The following is a 19,741-nucleotide window of genomic DNA, read 5'->3' as shown; positions in this document are numbered from 1 at the left end:
ATACTAGAACTCGTGGACATTCAAAGAAGCTGAATGTTGGAAGATTCAGGACAGACAAAAGGAAGTACTTCTTTACTCAGCGCATAGTTAAACTATGGAATTTGCTCCCACAAGATGCAGTAATGGCCACCAGCTTGGATGGCTTTAAAAGAAGATTAGACAAATTCATGGAGGACAGGGCTATCAATGGCTACTAGCCGTGATGGCTGTGCTCTGCCACCCTAGTCAGAGGCAGCATGCTTCTGAAAACCAGTTGCCGGAAGCCTCAGGAGGGGAGAGTGTTCTTGCACTCGGGTCCTGCTTGCGGGCTTCCCCCAGGCACCTGGTTGGCCACTGTGAGAACAGGATGCTGGACTAGATGGGCCACTGGCCTGATCCAGCAGGCTCTTCTTATGTTCTTATGAAGGCTGAGGGGTGACATGATTGCACTCTTTAAGTACCTGAAGGGCTGTCACATAGAGGAGGGTACAGATTTGTTCTCTGCTGCCCCAGAGGGTAGGACTAGGTCTAATGGTTTTAAGTTGCAGGAGCGTAGATTCAGATTGGACATTAGAAGGAACTTCTTGACAGTAAGGGCAGTTCGGCAATGGAACCGACTGCCTAGGGAGGTGGTGGGATCCCCTTCGCTGGATGTCTTCAAGCAGAGGCTGGACAGCTATCTGCGGGAGATGCTCTAGCTGTGGATTTCCTGCTGTGAGCAGGGGGTTGGACTCGATGGCCTACAAGGCCCCTTCCAACTCTATGATTCTATGAAATACAATATATATATACACACACACACATATATACATATATATAGGGGGTGGTACTAAAGGGACTACAAAGGTAAAATTTAACAAAGAAGGCATAAAATCAGTGTCAGGCTCTACCTTCAGTCCCTCCCAAAGGCTCTTTGGAACAAGATCGTTTTCAGAAGTCTCCGGAAAACCAACAGGGAGGGAGCAGAGCGGACTTCTTGGAGTAGGGTATTCCGAAGCTTGGGGGCCACAGCTGAAAAAGCTCTCTCCCGCGTGCCTGTCAATCTAACATCTTTCACTCCAGGCGCGCAGAGGAGACCCAAGGCAGAAGATCTTAAATCCTGGGCAGGTACATATGGGCGTAAGCGTCAGAACCAGCACTTTGAATTGGGCCCGGAAACAAATTGGGAGCCAGTGTAGTTGATAAAACACAGGGTGATATGCTCCCTGCGCCGTGCTCCAGTTAACATTCTGGCTGCTGCATTTTGAACCAACTGTAATTTCCGAACGGTTTTCAAAGGCAGCCCCACACAGAGTGAGTTACAGTAATCAAGCCTCAATGTCACCAATGCATGTGTCACTGTGGCCAATTCAACTGCCTCCAGGAAAGGACGCAGCTGGTAGACCAGTTTGAGTTGGCCAAAAGCACTCCTGGCTACTGCAGCTACCTGATATTCCAGCAGCAGAGCAGGATGCAGGAGGACTCCCAGACTGCAGACCTGCTCCTTGAAAGGGAGTGCAATCCCATCCAGAACAGGTTGCAACCCAGTCCCTGATGCAGTTTTTCCCTTAGTCAGCCACACTTCCATCTTATCTGGATTAAGTTTCAGTTTGTTCACCCACATCCAGACCTTCACAACCTCCAGGCACTGGTTTAGGATGAGCACTCCCACCCTGCCATCATATGGAAGGGAGAGAGAGAGTTGAGTGTCATCAGCATATTGATGACATTGCGCTACAAATCTCTGGATGACCTCTCGCAGCGGTTTCATATGGATGTTGAAGAGCATGGGCAACAGAATGGAACCCTGTGGGACCCTGTAGGTCAATGGCCAGGAGGATGAGCAGTAGTCTGCCAGCACCACTTTCTGGGTCCTGTCCATCAGGTAGGATCGGAACCACAACAAAACAGCCTCCAGGCACCGGTTTAGGATGAGCACTCCCTCCCTGCAATCAGGTGGTAGGGAGAGATAGAGCTGAGTGTCATCAGCATAGGAATGTAGGAAGCTACCTTTTACTGAGTCAGACCAGTGGTCCATGTTGCTCAATATTGTCTACACTGACTGGCAGCAGCTCTCCAGAATTTCAGGCAGGAAGTTTTTTTTCAGCCCTGCCAGGGGATGCCAGCTGGGATTGAACCTGGGACCTTCTGCATGCAAGGCAGATGTTCTGCCACTGAGCCATGATGGCCCTTCCCCTAAGCGGAAAGGCTAAAGTGTTCGGGGCCTTTTAGTTTAGTGAAGTGACAACTAAGGTGGTAAACAGATTACAAAACAACCTTTGCTCATTTGTAAATGAAAAGTAAAATGAAAAGAATTCATCAGTTTTAATTTGTGCAGAATTTAACCTGTGGCCCATCTTGTCTTGACAGACACCCTAGAGGTCTGTTATGCAAGCCTGGTAGGGCCCCCATTGTGGGACTGATTCAAGAAATCGACCAGGAAGTGGTCAATAGGCACATGCGCACACGAAGCTTTTTGCACATACGTGTGCGCATACCGGTTGGGAACAGGCGCAAGCAGCCAACACAGGATTTAACCCCACCCTTCTGCCCCTCAGATGATGTCACAAAAAAATGGCCTCGCTTGCCAACTCAGGTGCCCTGGCAGGCCAACTTTGGCCCATGGGCTGGAGGTTCCCCACTCCAGATCTAAGTTAATGTTAGGGGCTGCCTTTGAAGATTGTTCAGAAACTGCAGCTTGTGCAAAATGCAGCGGCCAGATTGGTAACAGGGACTAGACAGTCTGAACATATAAAACCGATTCTGGCCCGCTTGCATTGGCTGTCTGTATGTTTCCGAGCTCGATTCAAGATGCTGGTTTTAACCTACAAAGCCTTACATGGCTTGGGACCACAATACCTGATGGAACACCTCTCCCGATACGAACCCACCCATACACTATGCTCAACATCTAAGGCCCTCCTCTGGGTGCCTACTCTGAAGGAAGTTGGGAGTCTGGCAACAAGGGAGAGGGCCTTCTCAGTGGTGGCCCCCAAATTATGGAATGATTTTGTTGATGAGGTGCGCCTGGCACCAACACTGTTATCTTTTGGGCGCCAGGTTAAGACTTTCCTCTTCTTCCAGGCATTTTAGCATGTGTTTTTAAATTGTTTTAAATTTTTAAATTGTGTTTTAAATTGTTTTAAAAAGATGTGTTTTTACATTTGTATATTTGCTTTAATGTTTTTAGTTACTGTAAACCGCCCAGTTTTTAGTTACTGTAAACCGCCCAGAGAGCTTCGGCTATGGGGCGGTATATAAATACAATAAATAAATAAATAAATAATGTTGCCTACTCTGACTGGCAGCAGCTTTCCAGGATCTCCAGCGGAGAGAGCCCCCCCACCCCCGCCCCGTTACACAATCTCCTTTTCCTGGAAAATGTAAGAGTTGAATTTGGGACCTTCTGCACGGAAGGCTTATGTTCCACCACTGAGCCATGGCCTGTGCCCCATCACGGGCTCCTTTCCCTGCCAGCAAAAGTGAAAATGTAAAAAGCCCCCGCCCTCATATACCCACCTCTGGGAGCAGGTCCAGCAGCTCAGCATTCACAGGCAGCTTCTTTCCCTCTTCCTCAAAAACAATGCTTGACCCCAGGGGTGTGTTTTCCTTGGTTAGGACCAGCAAGGAAGAAGCCTTGCAACATTGCCTCAGTTCTGCCCTGCAAGGGGAAGGGGAGTTAGGATGATCCGGGAAAGATGGATTGTTCTCATGTAACCGTGGGGGGGGGGGAGGCCAAAATTAACACCAGAAGAGCATGAGGGACCTGCCCAGCCCTTTAGGATCTTACTGTACTACAGGAGGGCCCCACTCATACAGAGGGTTATCTTCCAGACCCCCGCTGTAAAGCAAAACCCGCTGTAAAGCGGAACCCATTGAATAGAATGGCGCGCGACGCCCGAAAACCGCCGTAAAGTGGAACAAGCACCGTATGAGTGGGGCTTTAGTCTAATTGCGTCTAATTGAGACCTCTGTATTAGCGAAGCGCCATAAAGCGGGGCCCTACTGTACTGTTAGGGTAGAGACACACTTCTGCTGCTTCCAGTGTATCTCCACCTCTGTCTTCTGAAAATGGAGGCACACCGTGTTAATCAAACCCTGTCCCTTTTTACTGTAAAACCTCACGGGATCAGCTCGAGTGTTCTGTGTTTTTTTTTAAATCCAGCTTCAAACAGATTTCGCAACTGATTGGCAGATCAACCTGTTGCCCCTCCAGGTATGGCCAATGGAAACGCTTTGCTGTAGGTGACTAGTGCGCTCTGTATGACGTTCCAAATGGCCTAGGAGCAGGTTACCTGAAGGACCACCTTGTCCCTTATACACCGGCCAGACCCCTGCACTTAGCCGGAGAATGCCTCCCAAGAGCTCCTCCCGATGACCTGTTTATTCAGCATCCTCCTTGAGTTGTCTGCAGAAAGCTTACGCGGAGATAAGACTATGTCACACCACAATGGCGATGCTGTTCTTCCATGGTCAGAAGTGGCATGCTTCTGAATGCCAGTTACTGAAAACCGCAGGAAGGAAGAGTGCTCTTGTGCTCAGGTCCTGCTTGTGGGCTTCCCATAATGGGCACCTGGTTGGGCACTGGGAGAACAGGATGCTGGACTAGATGGGCCACTAGCCTAATCCAGCAGGCTCTTCTTGTGTTCAGTCCTTATCGTGCATTTGTTCGGATCTGTTTGCAGGGAGGTTATGTGACAATGAACATTCATCCTGATTTGCTTGTGAAGTGTTTGCATGTCTTCCTGTTAATCATTCGTTCATCCTACACTTTCCAATGCATTTCTGTATCACCTTCCTAACTGCAAAACGTATTTTTTAAAAGTGACAGTCTGGAGGCCCTGTGCATGTAGTGTAGCAGTTAAGGTGCTGGACTATGACCTGGGAGACCCGGGTTCAAATCCCCACACAGCCATGCAGCTCACTGGGTGACCTTGGGCCAGTCACTGCCTCTCAGCCTCAGAGGGAGGCAATGGGAAACCACCTCTGAATACCGATTACCATGAACACCCTATTCGGAAGGTCGCCATAAGTCAGAATCGACTTGAAGGCAGTCCATTTCATTTTTCCAGAATATCACTGTTTTGTAGGAGGGGTTCAGTTGCATACCAGGACTTTAGGTCTGCACAATTAAAGTGGATTAAACGCTCTGTTGCTCTAGTACAAGAAATCCACCATAAAAAAAAGGATTTTCCCAGTTAGGAAAGGGTTGGGAAAATGCATTGAAAAATGTGGAATGAAAGTTGTTTCATAATAATTATGAAAAATTATGGACAGAGATTAAGAAAGACTTGCTAAAATGGGATAAACTACAACTGTCATTAATGGGTAGAATATCTGTGATAAAAATGAATGTATTACCGAGAATGATGTTTTTGTTTCAAACAATACCTGTAATATCCTCTGATTTACCTTTTAAACAATGGCAAAAAGATATCTCTAAATTTGTATGGCAAGGAAAAAAACCAAGAGTCAAATTTAAATTACTACAAGATGCCAAAGAAAGAGGAGGACTGGGATTACCAAATCTGAGACTTTATTTTGCTGCCTGCTGTCTAGTCTGGATAAAGGAATGGATCTTATTGAGGAATAAAAGACTATTGGATTTGGAGGGCCATAATTTGAAGTGGGGATGGCATGGATACCTATGGTATGACAAAGTAAAAGTAAATGTAGACTTTAACAATCATTTTATAAGACGTCCTCTGTTGAAAATATGGAATAGATATAAACCAAGGTTTTATTCGAAAATACCATTATGTGTCTCAAGTCAAGAAGCGTTTTATAGAAGAGAAATGGCTGGAAAAGAGAAATGGTTAACTTATCAAGAACTATTAGAAAATGTACATGGAGAATATACAATGAAAGAGAGAGAACAACTGACAAAGGAAGGATATAGTTTTCAATGGTTTGCCTATTTACAATTGTTAGAAAGATATAAAATGGACAAGAAAATGTATGGGTTTGAAATAAGTAAATCTGATTTTGAAATAGGACTGTGTACAAATGATGAAAATATAATTGCGAAAATGTATAAACTCTTATTGAAAATGGATATGGAGGAAGAACAAGTAAAAGAGTGTATGGTAAAGTGGGCAAAAAATTTTGGTTATAATATACAAATGGATCAATGGGAAAATATGTGGAAAAAAGGTTTGAAATTTACACTATGCTATAATCTTAAAGAAAATTTTTATAAAATGATGTACTGTTGGTACATGACTCCAGAAAAGTTGTCAAAAATGTATAGTAATGTTTCTAATGTTTGTTGGAAATGTAAACAACAAGAAGGATCATTTTATCATATGTGGTGGTTATGTAAAAAGGCAAAATCATTTTGGGCACAGATAGGTAGGAAGATGCAAAAAATTCTAAAGATAAATATTCAGTCAAAACCAGAATTTTTTTTATTGGGTTTTATGGATAAACAAATAGAAAAGAAATATGGAAGAATAATATTATATATGATTACGGCAGCAAGATTATTATATGCACAAAAGTGGAAAATGGAATCAACACCAACAATGGAAGAATGGCTATTGAAATTAATGGACTTAGTAGAAATGGATAAATTGACATGTTTACTTAGAGAAAAATCGACGGATACATTTCTTAAGGAATGGAAGCCTCTCTTGGACTTTTTGTTGAAAGATCAAAATAAAATGATGATACTGGGATTTGACGATCAATTAAGACAGCCTATGGAGAAAAGGGATTCTGTATGTATATATTAAGGGACAGGTTTGATGTATATTATATACTTATAGCTGATCTGTGACAAATCGGAAGTCAACTATTTTATTTTCATTTTTTGTTGTTGTATTGTTATGTGTTTTTTTTTTACTTTGTTTTGTTTGTTTTTGGAAAAATTTGAATAAAAATTATAAAAAAAGAAAAAAGAAAAATGTGGAATGAACAGGGATGTGCTAGAATCCTACCCAATTTGGATTTGGTACAGAATTTTCCATTAATTAGCTTATTGTATTGTTGCAGATCAGATTTTTATGTAGCTATTTTCCACAGCAATTTTCAAAAATGGATTTTAAAAAGATCCTGCCTCTAAAATATCAATACTAAGAATGATAGTTTTATTCATATTTCCTTTCAGAATACCAATATTTCCGTTAAAGTTATCAATATGTCCTTTAAAGCTATCAATATTAATATCAATATTTTTGGTGAAGGAAAAAAACACCAGATGGGTAAAAGCTGCAGCTAGCAGACAAAGAATGAACTCGAATGGATACTGGCCTATTGCGTTGATGGGATGCTTTCCAGGTTGTCCTGCCCGAACTCTAGGACACCGCTGTAGTTTTTTCTTTTATTGAAGTAAAATAAAGTTTCAGTCCAGTGCGCTTCATGAATCTACCTATGGCTTACTCAGAACTCAGCATCCCTCTCTAACTAACTAGGCACAACTTGGCAGCATAAAGACGTTGATTCAGCACTAACCCTCTCGCTTCACCCAGCTTAAGTAGGGCTGGGCAGTGTCCCCACCTGTGTGTACCCTGAGGCACGGTTGGAGGCGGGCGCGTAAGCATGAACTCTTCCTGAGCTGGGTTTGTTGAATCTCCTGCCGCCTCCACCTCCTGGACTGGGGCGAAGGCGGGGCCTTGGCTTCAGTCCCATTCTCTCCCTCTGTGGATGGGAGCACTGTCTGGCACTGGTGGGGAGTGGCATCACATCAGGAGAAGGAGTGGGTGGCCGGTCCGGGGGGTCTGTCCTGGATAGCTGGTGGTGACCCATCAGTATCCAAGGTGGGACTGCTTCAACGTCTCCCCTTCGTTGGGTCCTTCCCCAGCCGGGACGTCCCAGTCCCAGTCTTCCTCCCCCCACTCCTGTGCATCGGTCCACCTCCGGCTAGCAAGGCTCACGACACTGTCCACCCCAACCTTTTCAAAGAGCAGCTCTTATACTCCCCATAACACATTCAAGTATTCAACTGCATACTATGCAGGTCATGCTATCCACTTTGGAAGGGACAAAACTGCTACTCTGTGCAGAGAAACAGACTGGCTATTTCACGTTCCCATGCCTTGGATAAGGCAGGAGGCTGCCTTTGAAAAGAGCAATATACACCCGGATTCACCCCCGAAGGAGGACACTGTGTAATTCATGGCCTCCAGATGTTGCTGAACTATAACTCCCATCAGCCCCAGTAAATTTTCGGATCTCCATCCTTGCTGCTCCCATTCTTTATGTTTCTGTTTGATATGCATTTAGTTTACAGCAGTTTATTTTTTATAAAAATGTTTGACTGCAATAAGTTAATCTTTTCCAGACAGTGAACATCTTTTCTTAACTTTGGGGGTGGGTGGGAATTGATTTATTCAGGTCATTTCCCTGCTTTAGACTCTCTCTGTCTCTCTGTTTCTGTCTCTGTCTCTCTCTCTGCATTAGTTTATTTTATTGTTTCTGTGCTGCCTTTAACATTAGGCCTTTGCACATGAAAGGTTTGTTCAGCAACCAACTTTCTCTTTGTCTGAATGGTTATGCAGTTATGCAGACCTTTTGTATGTACACGTACACAAGTTGAATCACAAGCATTTTATCCTGGTATCTTTGTTTCTGCCAAAGAAATTGGCTCTTATTTGACATCAACTTGGAGAATTGCCAGTTTAACATACAAGTTTTTAAATCCACCTGTTTGAATGAAGAATTTTAAAAGCTTCACATATAAAATTGGCAGTAAATACCCAACTGGTAGAGGTGAAAACATTAGCAATTTCTCAGTGGGTGGTACAGCAAACATACAGCCACAAGGATGGCTGTATACTATTGCTAGTGTGGATTTTTCAATGTTAAATTGAAAATACCCCTCAATGTTAAATTTTTAGCATGTGTTTTAAATTGTTTTAAATTGTGTTTTAAAAGATGTATTTTAAATTGTATTTGTTTTTAGTTACTGTAAACCGCCCAGAGAGCTTCGGCTATGGGGCGGTATACAAGCATAATGAATAAATAAATAAATAAACATGGCCAATAGCCAAGGATGATGGGAGATGTAGTTCTGCAACGTCTGAAGAGCCATGCCTCCCCATATAATGAATCCCTCCTTCAGCTTTGGGTAGCGTGGCTCACGACACAACCAGCACTGGCCAATAAATCCCATCCCTAGGAATGAGTGAATGATTAATGGGTAGTTGTATAAACACCCCACAACCAAATCAGGATGAAAGCAGGATGAATGCTCGTTGTATAAACAAATAATGAAGGTCATTAAACAGGTCATCTGGAGATTCATTATACAGCCACAAGAGTGGCTGTATAAAATAGTCAGCATGGATTTTTTTGCATTCTGCAATGTTAAATCGAAAATATCCCCATGCCATTTTGATGCTTCCCATAAGCTCAGTTCAAAGCAAAAACTTACAAAACTGATAGTCCTGAACTCAGAAACGCTTGCTTTACAACCCTCTGAATTTTCATGGCGATACACAAAACAGTCAGAGAGAATCGAGAGTTCAAAGTGTAAAGAGAGAGAAAACAGCAGACCGCTGTTGAAAAGTGTTCCTGTTTTGCTATTCCTGTTATGAAGTTTTAATGATGACCATGGTTTTAATCAATGAGTTGGCAGTTTATAGTTTTTATAAATAAAGAAGTTAAATGGCCCCTGAGCTGAGGGCATCTTGGAAAGTTATAATTTTGTGGCTTGCTCCCTGGAGAGCAATGACTGCTGTGATGGGAACATCCCCAGGGTCTCCAAAGGTACCTCACTGAGCAGGTGTGCAGTGATGGTGTTACCTGTATCGGGCGACTGCGGCCACATCTGGATCCCAAGGGCATTCCTGCATGAGCAACGCATGGTCTAATATCTTCTTATCCTCCAGCCAGAGATTCCACTTTCTGACTGCGCGAAACCTCCTCTCATCTCTGGCTGTCTTGTGGTACTGAAATCTGCCACCAACGAAGAGAGAGGGAGAGACTGGAGGCAAAGAGCCACCAAGTGTTTGTTCATCCAGCCAGTGGGACTTAGATTTCTAAATAGGGTTGTGTGGAATAGCACATGGGATCTAACGTCTCAAACCAGAACCTGGAATCCCAACTGTCTGTGTTTTTAGCAGGGATGGGGAGCTTTTTTCAGACCGAGGGCCACATTCCCTTCTGGGGAACCTTCCATGGGCCGCATTCCAGTAGCTGGTGGGACAGAGGCACAAATGGGTTGAGCAATGGATGTGACTCTTATCCCTTATGCAACAGGCTACATACCAGCCACTCATCCATCAGAGGTTTCTACACACACGCGCGCACACACACACACCCTTTCCATCCTCTGACAGCTCCTTCAAAGTTTGGACTAAAACCCGGAGCAGATTCCACTGCCCCACTGGTATGGAGCCCCCAGCCACCGCTGGAATGATAACTCGGACGAGAAACGTTTTAGAAAGCATCTTCAAAAGGCAAAAAATGGGGAGATAAAGCAGGCTGGGTGATTTTCCAGGTACAGGCCCCAGGAAATAGGGATTGTCCCTGATAAACAGAGAGAGATCATGTTTGGTTTTATCAGTCTGCAATCAATTATTGTGCCTCCTTGATACATTTTGAGTGCATTATTAAATACAATTATTAAAGATCCTCCTTGAAACAGATCTACTTATAAAAGATTGGCAATCTTTTCCTCTCTTTGGGTTATGAGCTACTCTGTAATGATATGGGAAGCTCATAAACATTCCAGCTGCTCCACATAAAGGCACTGTTGACAGACCATTAACAATGTAGGGTAACTTTCACGTTAGTTGGGCCAAGATGGGCCAATAAAGGAAAAACCTCTTACAGAACCTTGAGACGGGCGATGATGTATGCTGTTGGGGAGAGAGAAGGTGAAGAAACAATGGAGTTTTAGAGGCCAGGATGGTACAGGAATCCAAAGTGGTGGCAAAGCCAGGTACTTAATAGCATGTGTGTGGGGGCTGGGGGAGTGAACTTCATGCTGAAACAAACCACCAAGTCTTTGGGCTTGAGGTCCCGGGTATTCCAGAGAGAGGCCAACCATGGCTGAACTCTTTCACTAACCAGTAATACTCACTTTCTGAAGAAGAGATTCTTTGATTCGAGTATCCAGGTTAGTTCCTGGCATCTCTTTATTTCTTGTAGTTGAACCCACTCGCTGGAAAAGAGAAGTCACAGATAGGACTGGGGGTTAATTCCAGACCTCACAGGCTCCTTGAATATGCTGCTGCTTAAGTAGCATCTAAATTTTTTAAAGCAGATCCTCAGTGCTGGGTGTTGGTTAAGAAGCAGAAAGCAGAGAGTAGGAATAAACGGACAGTTCTCCCAATGGAGGGCTGTAGAAAGTGGAGTCCCTCAAGGATCGGTATTGGGACCTGTACTTTTCAACTTGTTCATTAGACAAATTCATGGAGGACAGGGCTATCAATGGCTACTAGCCATGATGGCTGTGCTCTGCCACCCTAGTCAGAGGCAGCATGCTTCTGAAAACCAGTTGCCGGAAGCCTCAGGAGGGGAGAGTGTTCTTGCACTCGGGTCCTGCTTGCGGGCTTCCCCCAGGCACCTGGTTGGCCACTGTGAGAACAGGATGCTGGACTAGATGGGCCACTGGCCTGATCCAGCAGGCTCTTCTTCTGTTCTTATGTTCTAAAGATGTCAATTTCAATTCTCACAATTTCTCACTTTTCTAATGTTAAACTCAGTTCTCTACATTTCTGCAGCAATCTGATTTTTTTTAAAAAAATCCTCATGAAAATTCTCCCCCATTTTAGAGCAAATTTCTTCAAATAAACACATTATTGTAGGCAGTTTTGACAAAGTTTTGCATGTTATTTTCACTCATGCATCCATTTTATGCACACTTTCCCCTAATATATGTATTTTTGTAAATATTGTGTGGTTAGTGAACTGCATCCCCAAATTCTAATAAATGCGAATTTCAAAGGACGGCTGTGTTTCAGTTCTCATGTTGTTTCGGAAATTGCGAATTTGATAAATTCTGCTTGAAATGCAAACTGAATCGAAATTCTCACCCATCCCTGGGGTTTTCTCATACAAGGATAAAACAATCAAATAAAACATAGAGATGCTTGCAGAACCAACCTCTATTGGATTCTGCCCGATTTTGGGGATCTGCTTCACTGAGTATGTTTACCAGAGGAACTCAAAATGTCACAAAATGCACTCGGGTCCTGCTTGCGGGCTTCCTATCATGGGCACCTGGTTGGCCACTGTGGGAACAGGATGCTGGACTAGATGGGCCACTGGCCTGATCCAGCAGGCTCTTCTTATGTTCTTATGAATTGCAAGTGGGGAGAGTTGCTCTTGTGTTCAGGTTCTGCTTGCTTTGGGGCTTCCCGTTGGGGCATCTGGTTGGCCACTGTGAGAACAGGATGCTGGACTAGATGGGCCCCCTTTGGCCTGATCCAGTAAAGTTCTTCTGATGTTCTTAAATTATTATTAGTATTATTGTTTTGTTTTTCTTTGAGCAAATGTGAAAGTTCACAATTTCAAAAAACAAAAGTACCGAGACTCTGAGAATGTCTTGTTTTACATGCTTTCGTTTTATATATTTCCCTCCCCAAATTTGTTGTTTGCAAAAGGCAAGAAAGGGTGTGTGATTTCTGTTACAGACATTCCCGCAGAAATGCAGAATTCCTGCCAGAATCTAAAGGAGTTATCAGAGTGACAGAACAGACAGCAGAACAAAACTGCTCATGGACAGCCACCTGCCGGGAATGCTTTGATTCGGATTCCTGCATTGAGCAGGGGGTTGGACTGGATGGCCTTATAGGCCCCTTCCAACTCTACTATTCTATGATTCTATACAGTCAACATCTCCACTCCCCTTCAGGATCTACCAGCTTTGCTATAGGAAGTCCCAGCCTGGATCCTTGCTTGCTGAACTTACAGTCATCACCAGGATCGCCCTTAGGTACATATGAGGCTGTCTTACACCAGGCCAAACTCCTTGGTCAGTCACAGGACCAATACAATAGACAAATTCAGCCTTCACTAACCAGCACAGCTCGCTGGGGCTGATGGGAGTTGTAGTCCAAAACATTTGCTGAGCACCAGGTTAGCGAAGGGTGGTCTAATTCTCCAGGTAGATGATCTCCATAGCTCAGGGACATGGGTCACAGGGAAGGCCCTCTCTACGCGAGAACCGCTGCTGGGCCATGCAGCAGAGGCTGGTATGACTCACTATTGCCAGGCAGATTTATGCATTACTATTCAGGCAAGGGATCTCCCTCAGCTGAAATGGTGTCTGAAAGCCTGATGTTGGAATGTAGACTCTGCCATTAATTTTGGCCTCTGCCTCCTGCATCGGCAGTTTCGGGATAATGATATTGGACTACCTTCCGGGGTCGTCGTAAGGGTTATCATGAGATAATTCGATCTGCTTAGGAAGCTGCTTTATATGAATTAAGGACCAATTAACCATTGCTCCATCTTACTCAGAGGCTCTCCAGGGATTCAGGCAGGGGACCTTCCGAGCCCTGCCTGGAGATGCTGGGGACTGAATGTGGGACCTTCTGCATGCAAAGCGGATGCTCAGCTGCTGAGAAACGGCTCTTCTGTCTTGAGTTACGGCTTGTTGGGATGGGAGGCTGCTCATTTGCAGATGAGATTTTCACCACAGAAAGATGTGTGGGCCAAATCAAGAGTGTCCCAACAGGTCAAGTCTCAGTGGGTGAGGGTGAGAGGGCACAGCCGTCTGAGATGTCAGCAAGGCCTAGGCCAGGATAATGCTCCAGGCCTGCTTAGGTCAGCCTCAGAACTCCCTTCAACTCCATCCTCTGGGCCACAGACCTCGTCCAGGAGGAAATGTTTAGCCACTATGGTTATAAGTGGCCTCTATTTTCAGAGGACGGATGTCACGGAATACTAGTAATCGCTTTTATGCGCAGAACACAATGCTGGGCTAGGTGGACCTTGGTTCTGACCCAGCCGGGCATTTCTTGTGGAAAGCATGTACCTTGTGGTAGGATACCCAGATCTACATCTAGATTTGGCCTTGGATGAGGAATTTGAGCCAGAACTTGATAAAGTTTAACTCTGGTTTGCCAAACCTTTTGTGCCTGTGGGCATATCTGGAATTTTGGGAAAGGGACATGGATGCTAGTCACAAAATGGATGCCAGTGAGCTGTGGCAGGACACAAAATGGCTGCCAAGAAGTCCTCATGGTATCACACAAAATGGCTGCCACGTCCAAAAGAACAGAAAAAGAGACAGGACCACAAAAATGGGATACCCTCGTAAACTCACCTCCTTGTTTTCTGTAACACCAGAAGAGTGAGGCCCAGAAAAAGGAGCATACCGAGGCCCAGCGCCAGGTTCCGTTTCTGAAGCAGTAAGGTGAACATGGTGGTGCAGATCAGTGGTGGCAAGAGTGACAGCCCTGCTCTTGCCGCTCTGCCTCTTCTGGCGCTCTTGGGGCTTGCCGCTTTGATAAGCTGAGACAAGGGAAGAGGGAGGTGATAAGACGGCATGCCTTTGAGACGTCTTAGAGCAGTCTTTGCCAACCTGGTGCCCTCCAGGTATTTTGGACTACGACTCCCATCTCTACGCTCGCTGGGCTGATTGTGGTTGTATTCTGAAACATCTGGAAGGAACCAGGTTGGCGGAGGCCCCTTTAAAATTTGGAAACATTACAGGCTATGTCATTAGAAAAATGTTGGCGATTATCAACGGACACTTGCTGTTTGACCTGACTGAGGGTGCTTTAGATGATGGTTTATTCTGGGATGGGCACTCCTCATGTTTGTGCAGTGTCCACATACTGTTGGCATCAGAATACCAGCCATATCCCACTCCCTCCCCCCCCCCAATTTTTTAAATTCTGCTTTCCCTTTTCTGGGGAAAATCCAGTAAGTTTTTTTTTTTAATCCTCTTGTAATACCACAAAGACTCATTTGAAGATTAAGCCCCGCCTGGACTGGGAAGCACTTTGGGGAAACTTTTCAGGCTGCAGTCCTGTGCTAACTGAGGCTATGAGCACACTAGTGGCCTACAGCAAAGCGTTGCCATTGGCCACACCTGGAGGGGGAACAGTTTGATCTGCTGATCAGTTGCAAATCTGAAGCTGATTTAAAAAACACACACTCGAGCTGCTCCCACCAGGTTTTACAGTAAGAAGGGGTGGGGTTTGACTAGCGTTGTGGTGCGCCCTTGTTTTCAGAAAAGAGAAGTGGAGCCATGCTGGATCCAACAGAACAAGAAGTGTGTCTCTACCATGAATTAGGCTAATGAATCAATAAACATTACTTTGCTGCACGATGGAACTTTGCTTTGACCTATCAGTCAGTGGAATCTCATGATGAATCAATCAATTTTTGTTCCTTTTTGAACTTTTTCCTGATTTTTTGGAACTTTCAGTGAGGAATCAAATCAACATAAATTAGCATACCATTACAAGAAACAAGTAGATTTTGTTTTTTAATAGATCTTTCATGTTGAAGCTATCACATTTGTTTGTTTCTCACTGATTGAGTGGACTTTGCTCAGATGAACTGATTATTTAAACTGAGATTCTGTGTTTGGTTTGCAATTGGTTCCTACTGTTATTGGTCATGTAACCTGACGGTGAAGGGAAGGCTATTTATTTATTTATTAAAACCATACCGCACTTTTTGAGAAAGTTCCTCCCCAAGACAGCTTACAATCTGCCACAAAAATGAACTCCACCTGAGAATAAAATATAAAAATACAAAACACAGTAGAGCTAAATAATAATAAACCAGCACAAAAGGTGGCATACAGAAACAGAATTTAAAATGTACTAGTTATGGATCATAACAATAGCATTAAGACATAAGCAACAAGAATTAAAAACTGCAGAGACAAAATAGGCTAGTCTGGAAAAGCAAGATGAGAGAAAAGCGGGATATCAATCCTAGCAAATAAATAAACAAACCCATCCCAATAAATAAATAAATTTGTTTGATGAATTAAGCCAGCCGTTGCCAACTTGGTGCCCTCCTGACTGTAGTCCAAAACATCTGGAGGGCACCACGTAGGCAAAGGCTGAATTAAGCAAACAAGAACATTCCTTGCACTTCCATTTTGGTCTGGGGGAACAGCTGGATCAAGCTAATAATTTATTTATATATATATTTAAAGATAAACCAGGTCAACAGGATCAAATTGGGCAGGGTGTGTAATATGCACCCCAATGTGGGAAAAGATGAAAAGGACCCCAGCTGGCCCACCCTGCTCCTGCCTGCCTCTACTTGCCAGCAGGCCAAGCAGCAGTGGGGTAGGGGCCACTCTTGGCCTCAGTGGCTCCTCCCCTTGTGGAATTGACCAGGCTAGCCAAGGCTCTTCCAGAGCAGGGCTAATTGTCACCCATGGAGAAACACAGTTTCGCAGAGCACAAACACGCAAAACAGCGAAATAAAAGAATGCCCCGCTCAGCCTAGACCATGGGTTTTTATGGAATCTGTCGACCAATCAGGCATCCTGAAGGGCAGCGGGGCCCTTCTCACTGGCCAATGAGCTGCTAGTGTGCTGCTGGTGCAAGGGGAGTGGGCGTGGTCTGGGCCTGGCCTCGGCTAAGTGGGCTGCTGCAATTGTTGCTCGCCTGGGAGTTTGTAGCCTTTTGTTTTGTTTCCTTTGCAAGGCATTGCTGCTCTTTCTTGCTTGGCAAGAGGCCTCCTTTGGCCACAGCTACGCCCTACTGAGAGGGTGGGCTTTGTTTCTCTGCTCTGTGGAGTTGGGTGCGTTTCTTTGGCTGTTCCCTGGACCTGTGTACCTGGCTGCATACACACCGTGCCTTCAAAGCAAACCCAAAGCACATCTCACCCCTCCCCTGAGACTTGTAGGTTGTTCAGGGTGCTGGGAATTGTAGCTCTGTGAGGGGAAATGACAGTTTCCAGGTTTCTATGCATGTGACTTAAATGTACTTCAAATGGTATGGTGTGTATGCAGCCTGAATATGGGTGTCTTAGGGGTTAGATCAGCCAGTGCATCATTCACTTGCACAATTGCATAATATGGTGAACCCAGGGTATGAAAGCATAATCTGTCAGACAGTCAGTATTGACACAGGACACCTCCTTAATTTGGGGTGCACTCCCTCCCAGTTCTTTATGTAGAACTGAGGATGTTCTCTACCAGGAGGGGAACCACATTTTTCTAGGCACAAAATCTTACAGCTTGAGTTGCAGGTGAAATGCCACCCCCGTATCCCACCCCCCTTTGCAAGAGAAGGGCAACCTCTGGTGGAAAAGTGCAGATGGAGCACAATAAATCAGCCACCTGTGCAATAAACTGATTGCCTGGAAGCGCTCTGAAACTTAGAATAATAGAATAGTAGAGTTGGAAGGGGCCTATAAGGCCATCCAGTCCAACCCCCTGCTCAATGCAGGAATCCAAATCAAAACATTCCTGACATGTGCCTGTCCAGCTGCCTCTTGAAGGCCTCCAGCGTCAGAGAGCCCACTACCTCTCTAGGGAATTGGTTCCATTGTCGCATGGCTCTAACAGTTAGGAAGTTTTAAAATAACAATAATAATTTAATTTTTAGGCCGCCTATCTGGCCGAAGCCACTCTAGGCGGCGTACATATTAAATTCAGTAAAATACAATAATACAGTAAATACAGTAAATACAATAAATACAAATAATCAACAGTGACAAAATAGCAGCAAATGTAGTACATAGCAACGGGCATTGAGTATATAATTAGCCCATCCTGATAGTCCCAAAGGCCTGACCAAACAGCCAAGTTTTTAAGGCTCGGCGGAAGGTATCCAGGGAAGGGGCATGTCGAAGATCGAACGGGAGGGAATTCCAGAGAGTGGGGGCCGCCACCGAAAAAGCCCTCTCTCTAGTCCCCACCAACCTAGCTACTGTTGTTGGTGGGATTGAGAGAAGGCCCTGATGTCCAGTCGAAATCTGGCTTCCTGCAACTCGAGCCCATTATTCCTGCACTCTGGGACGATCGAGAAGAGATCCCGGCCCTCCTCTGTGTGACAACCTTTCATGTACTTGGGTCAGAGGGGTAAGGGAGGGCTGCACGGTTCTTGGACCCTTCAGTGGTTGTGAGGAGTGAAGGGTGGGATTTTAGCAAGAACAGAGTTGGCTGTGGCTGCTCTGAACGCAGGAAGCTGCTTTATACAAAGTCAAACCATTGATCCAGTCTGCAAAGCTTAGCATTGTCCGCCCCAGCTTTCCCCAGCTTGGTGCATTCCAGATGTTTTGCTGCTGCTGGGAGTTGCTGGCTGGGGCTGATGGGAGTGGTAGTCCAAAGCATCTAAAAGGCAACAGGTTGGCCAAGGCTGCTCTACTCTGATTGGCAGCAGCTCTCCAGGGATTCAGGCAGGGATCTCTCGCTGCTCTACCTGGAGATGCCGTTTGGGATTGAATTTACAGCTTTCTGCACTGAGCCACGGCCCTTTCCTGGTCATTTTGTTCATTCCCCCCACTCATGTTTTGCTTTTATTAGTTTTATTGTATTCTGTCTCTGACTGAGGCTGTCTGTGGAGGGAACGGCAGATTGGCACTGCTGTGTCTGCAGGGATAAGAGGAATTTTGGGGCAAGGGGAAGGAGAGGGAGGTGCAGGATCCCACGTCCCTTCCGTGAGTTCAACTGATAACTAATAAGAAAGAAAAAGGATTTTGTATTCTGGTTCACCAGGTTTTCCTACACAACGTTTTAAACTGGCAGTTAACTTGAGGCAGACTTTCCAAGAAGTGACCTTGCTAGAGGAAAGTCCTTTGCAACATAGCTCACGTACAAATTAAAGATTGCAAAACTTCTGCTGCTAAGTCAAAGAAGAGTTCTTTGCAAGACCTCTGCTCCTGTGAGGGCAAGCCACTTTGCTAAACCTGAATTGCTAAGTAGCTCATATCTCAGTTTTAGAAATTAATCCTATAACATGCTCACTGGATCTTTTGGGCTACAGAACTCCCATCAGCCAACAAATTAAGCAGGAATTGCTTAAGCCCACAGGAATTTTTGGTTGGCCACTGAGAACAGGATGCAGGACTAGATGGGCTTTTTTATATTCTGTTCTCTCAACCCAGCTGGAAAATGAGTGCAATATCACTGACTTCATTGCAGGCATCTTGTAAATGGGAAGTCACCTCACCTTCAACCAGGCTCGCAGCATACAATTTTCCAAGTGAACCACACTGCAGGGCTATTGTAAGACTGGAGACAGAAAACTCATTGAACTCTTCGCTTTGCTGCTGCCGGGTAGGCATGCTAGTGCCCAATCACATCTATGGTGCACACACATGCATGAATGAGAGGGAGAGAGACAGAAATACATACCAGTCTGTATCATTCTACATTGGATTTGAAATTGTTTTTAATTATATAGAATCACAAAATCGTAGAGTTGGAAGGGGCCTATAAAGCCATCCAGTCTACACCCCTGCTCAATGCAGGAGTCCAGCTTAAAGTATCTCCAACAGATGGCGTCCAGCTGCCTCTTGAATGCCTCCAGCACCACCCACCCACCACCTCCTTAGGCCATTGGTTCCATTGTGGTATCATTCTAATAGTTAGGACATTTTTCCTGATGTTCATCTGAAATCTGGCTTCCTGCAACTTGAGCCTGTTATTCCATGTCCTGCACTGGGACAACTGAGAAGAGATCCTGGCCCTCCTCTGTGTGACAACCGTTCAAGTACTTGAAGAGTGCTATCCTATCTCCCCTCAGTCTCCTCTTCTCCAGGCTAAACATGCCCAGTTCTTTCAGTCTCTCCTCACAGGGCTCTCTTTCTACTCCCCTGATCACCTTATAGCCCTCTTCTGAACTTGTTCCAGTTTGTCTGAATCCTTCTTAAAGTACGGTGTCCATAGCTGTATGCAGTACTCAAGATG

The 19,741-nt window shown here is 44.9% G+C and overlaps 1 protein-coding gene across 1 annotated transcript in view; it reads right to left on the bottom strand.

The window, feature by feature from the left end:
* LOC133390869 (alpha-N-acetylneuraminide alpha-2,8-sialyltransferase-like) overlaps positions 1-19,116 on the bottom strand; it is a 34,571-nt gene extending 15,455 nt beyond the window's left edge. Inside the window, exons 1-4 of the mRNA XM_061640311.1 lie at positions 19,002-19,116; positions 14,229-14,364; positions 9,703-9,855; positions 3,478-3,619 (exon numbers count right to left, since the gene is read on the bottom strand). Of these exons, the coding sequence (XP_061496295.1) occupies positions 3,478-3,619; positions 9,703-9,855; positions 14,229-14,364; positions 19,002-19,116 (546 nt within the window). The remainder of the gene's footprint in view (positions 1-3,477; positions 3,620-9,702; positions 9,856-14,228; positions 14,365-19,001) is intronic.
* Positions 19,117-19,741: the final 625 nt, after the last annotated feature.

Source organism: Rhineura floridana, chromosome 8 (assembly GCF_030035675.1).
Source record: "Rhineura floridana isolate rRhiFlo1 chromosome 8, rRhiFlo1.hap2, whole genome shotgun sequence".
In the NCBI taxonomy this organism is placed as follows: domain Eukaryota; kingdom Metazoa; phylum Chordata; class Lepidosauria; order Squamata; family Rhineuridae; genus Rhineura; species Rhineura floridana.
The sequence above is the reverse complement of the archived record's forward strand: the minus strand, read 5'-3'. Positions and strand labels throughout refer to the sequence as shown.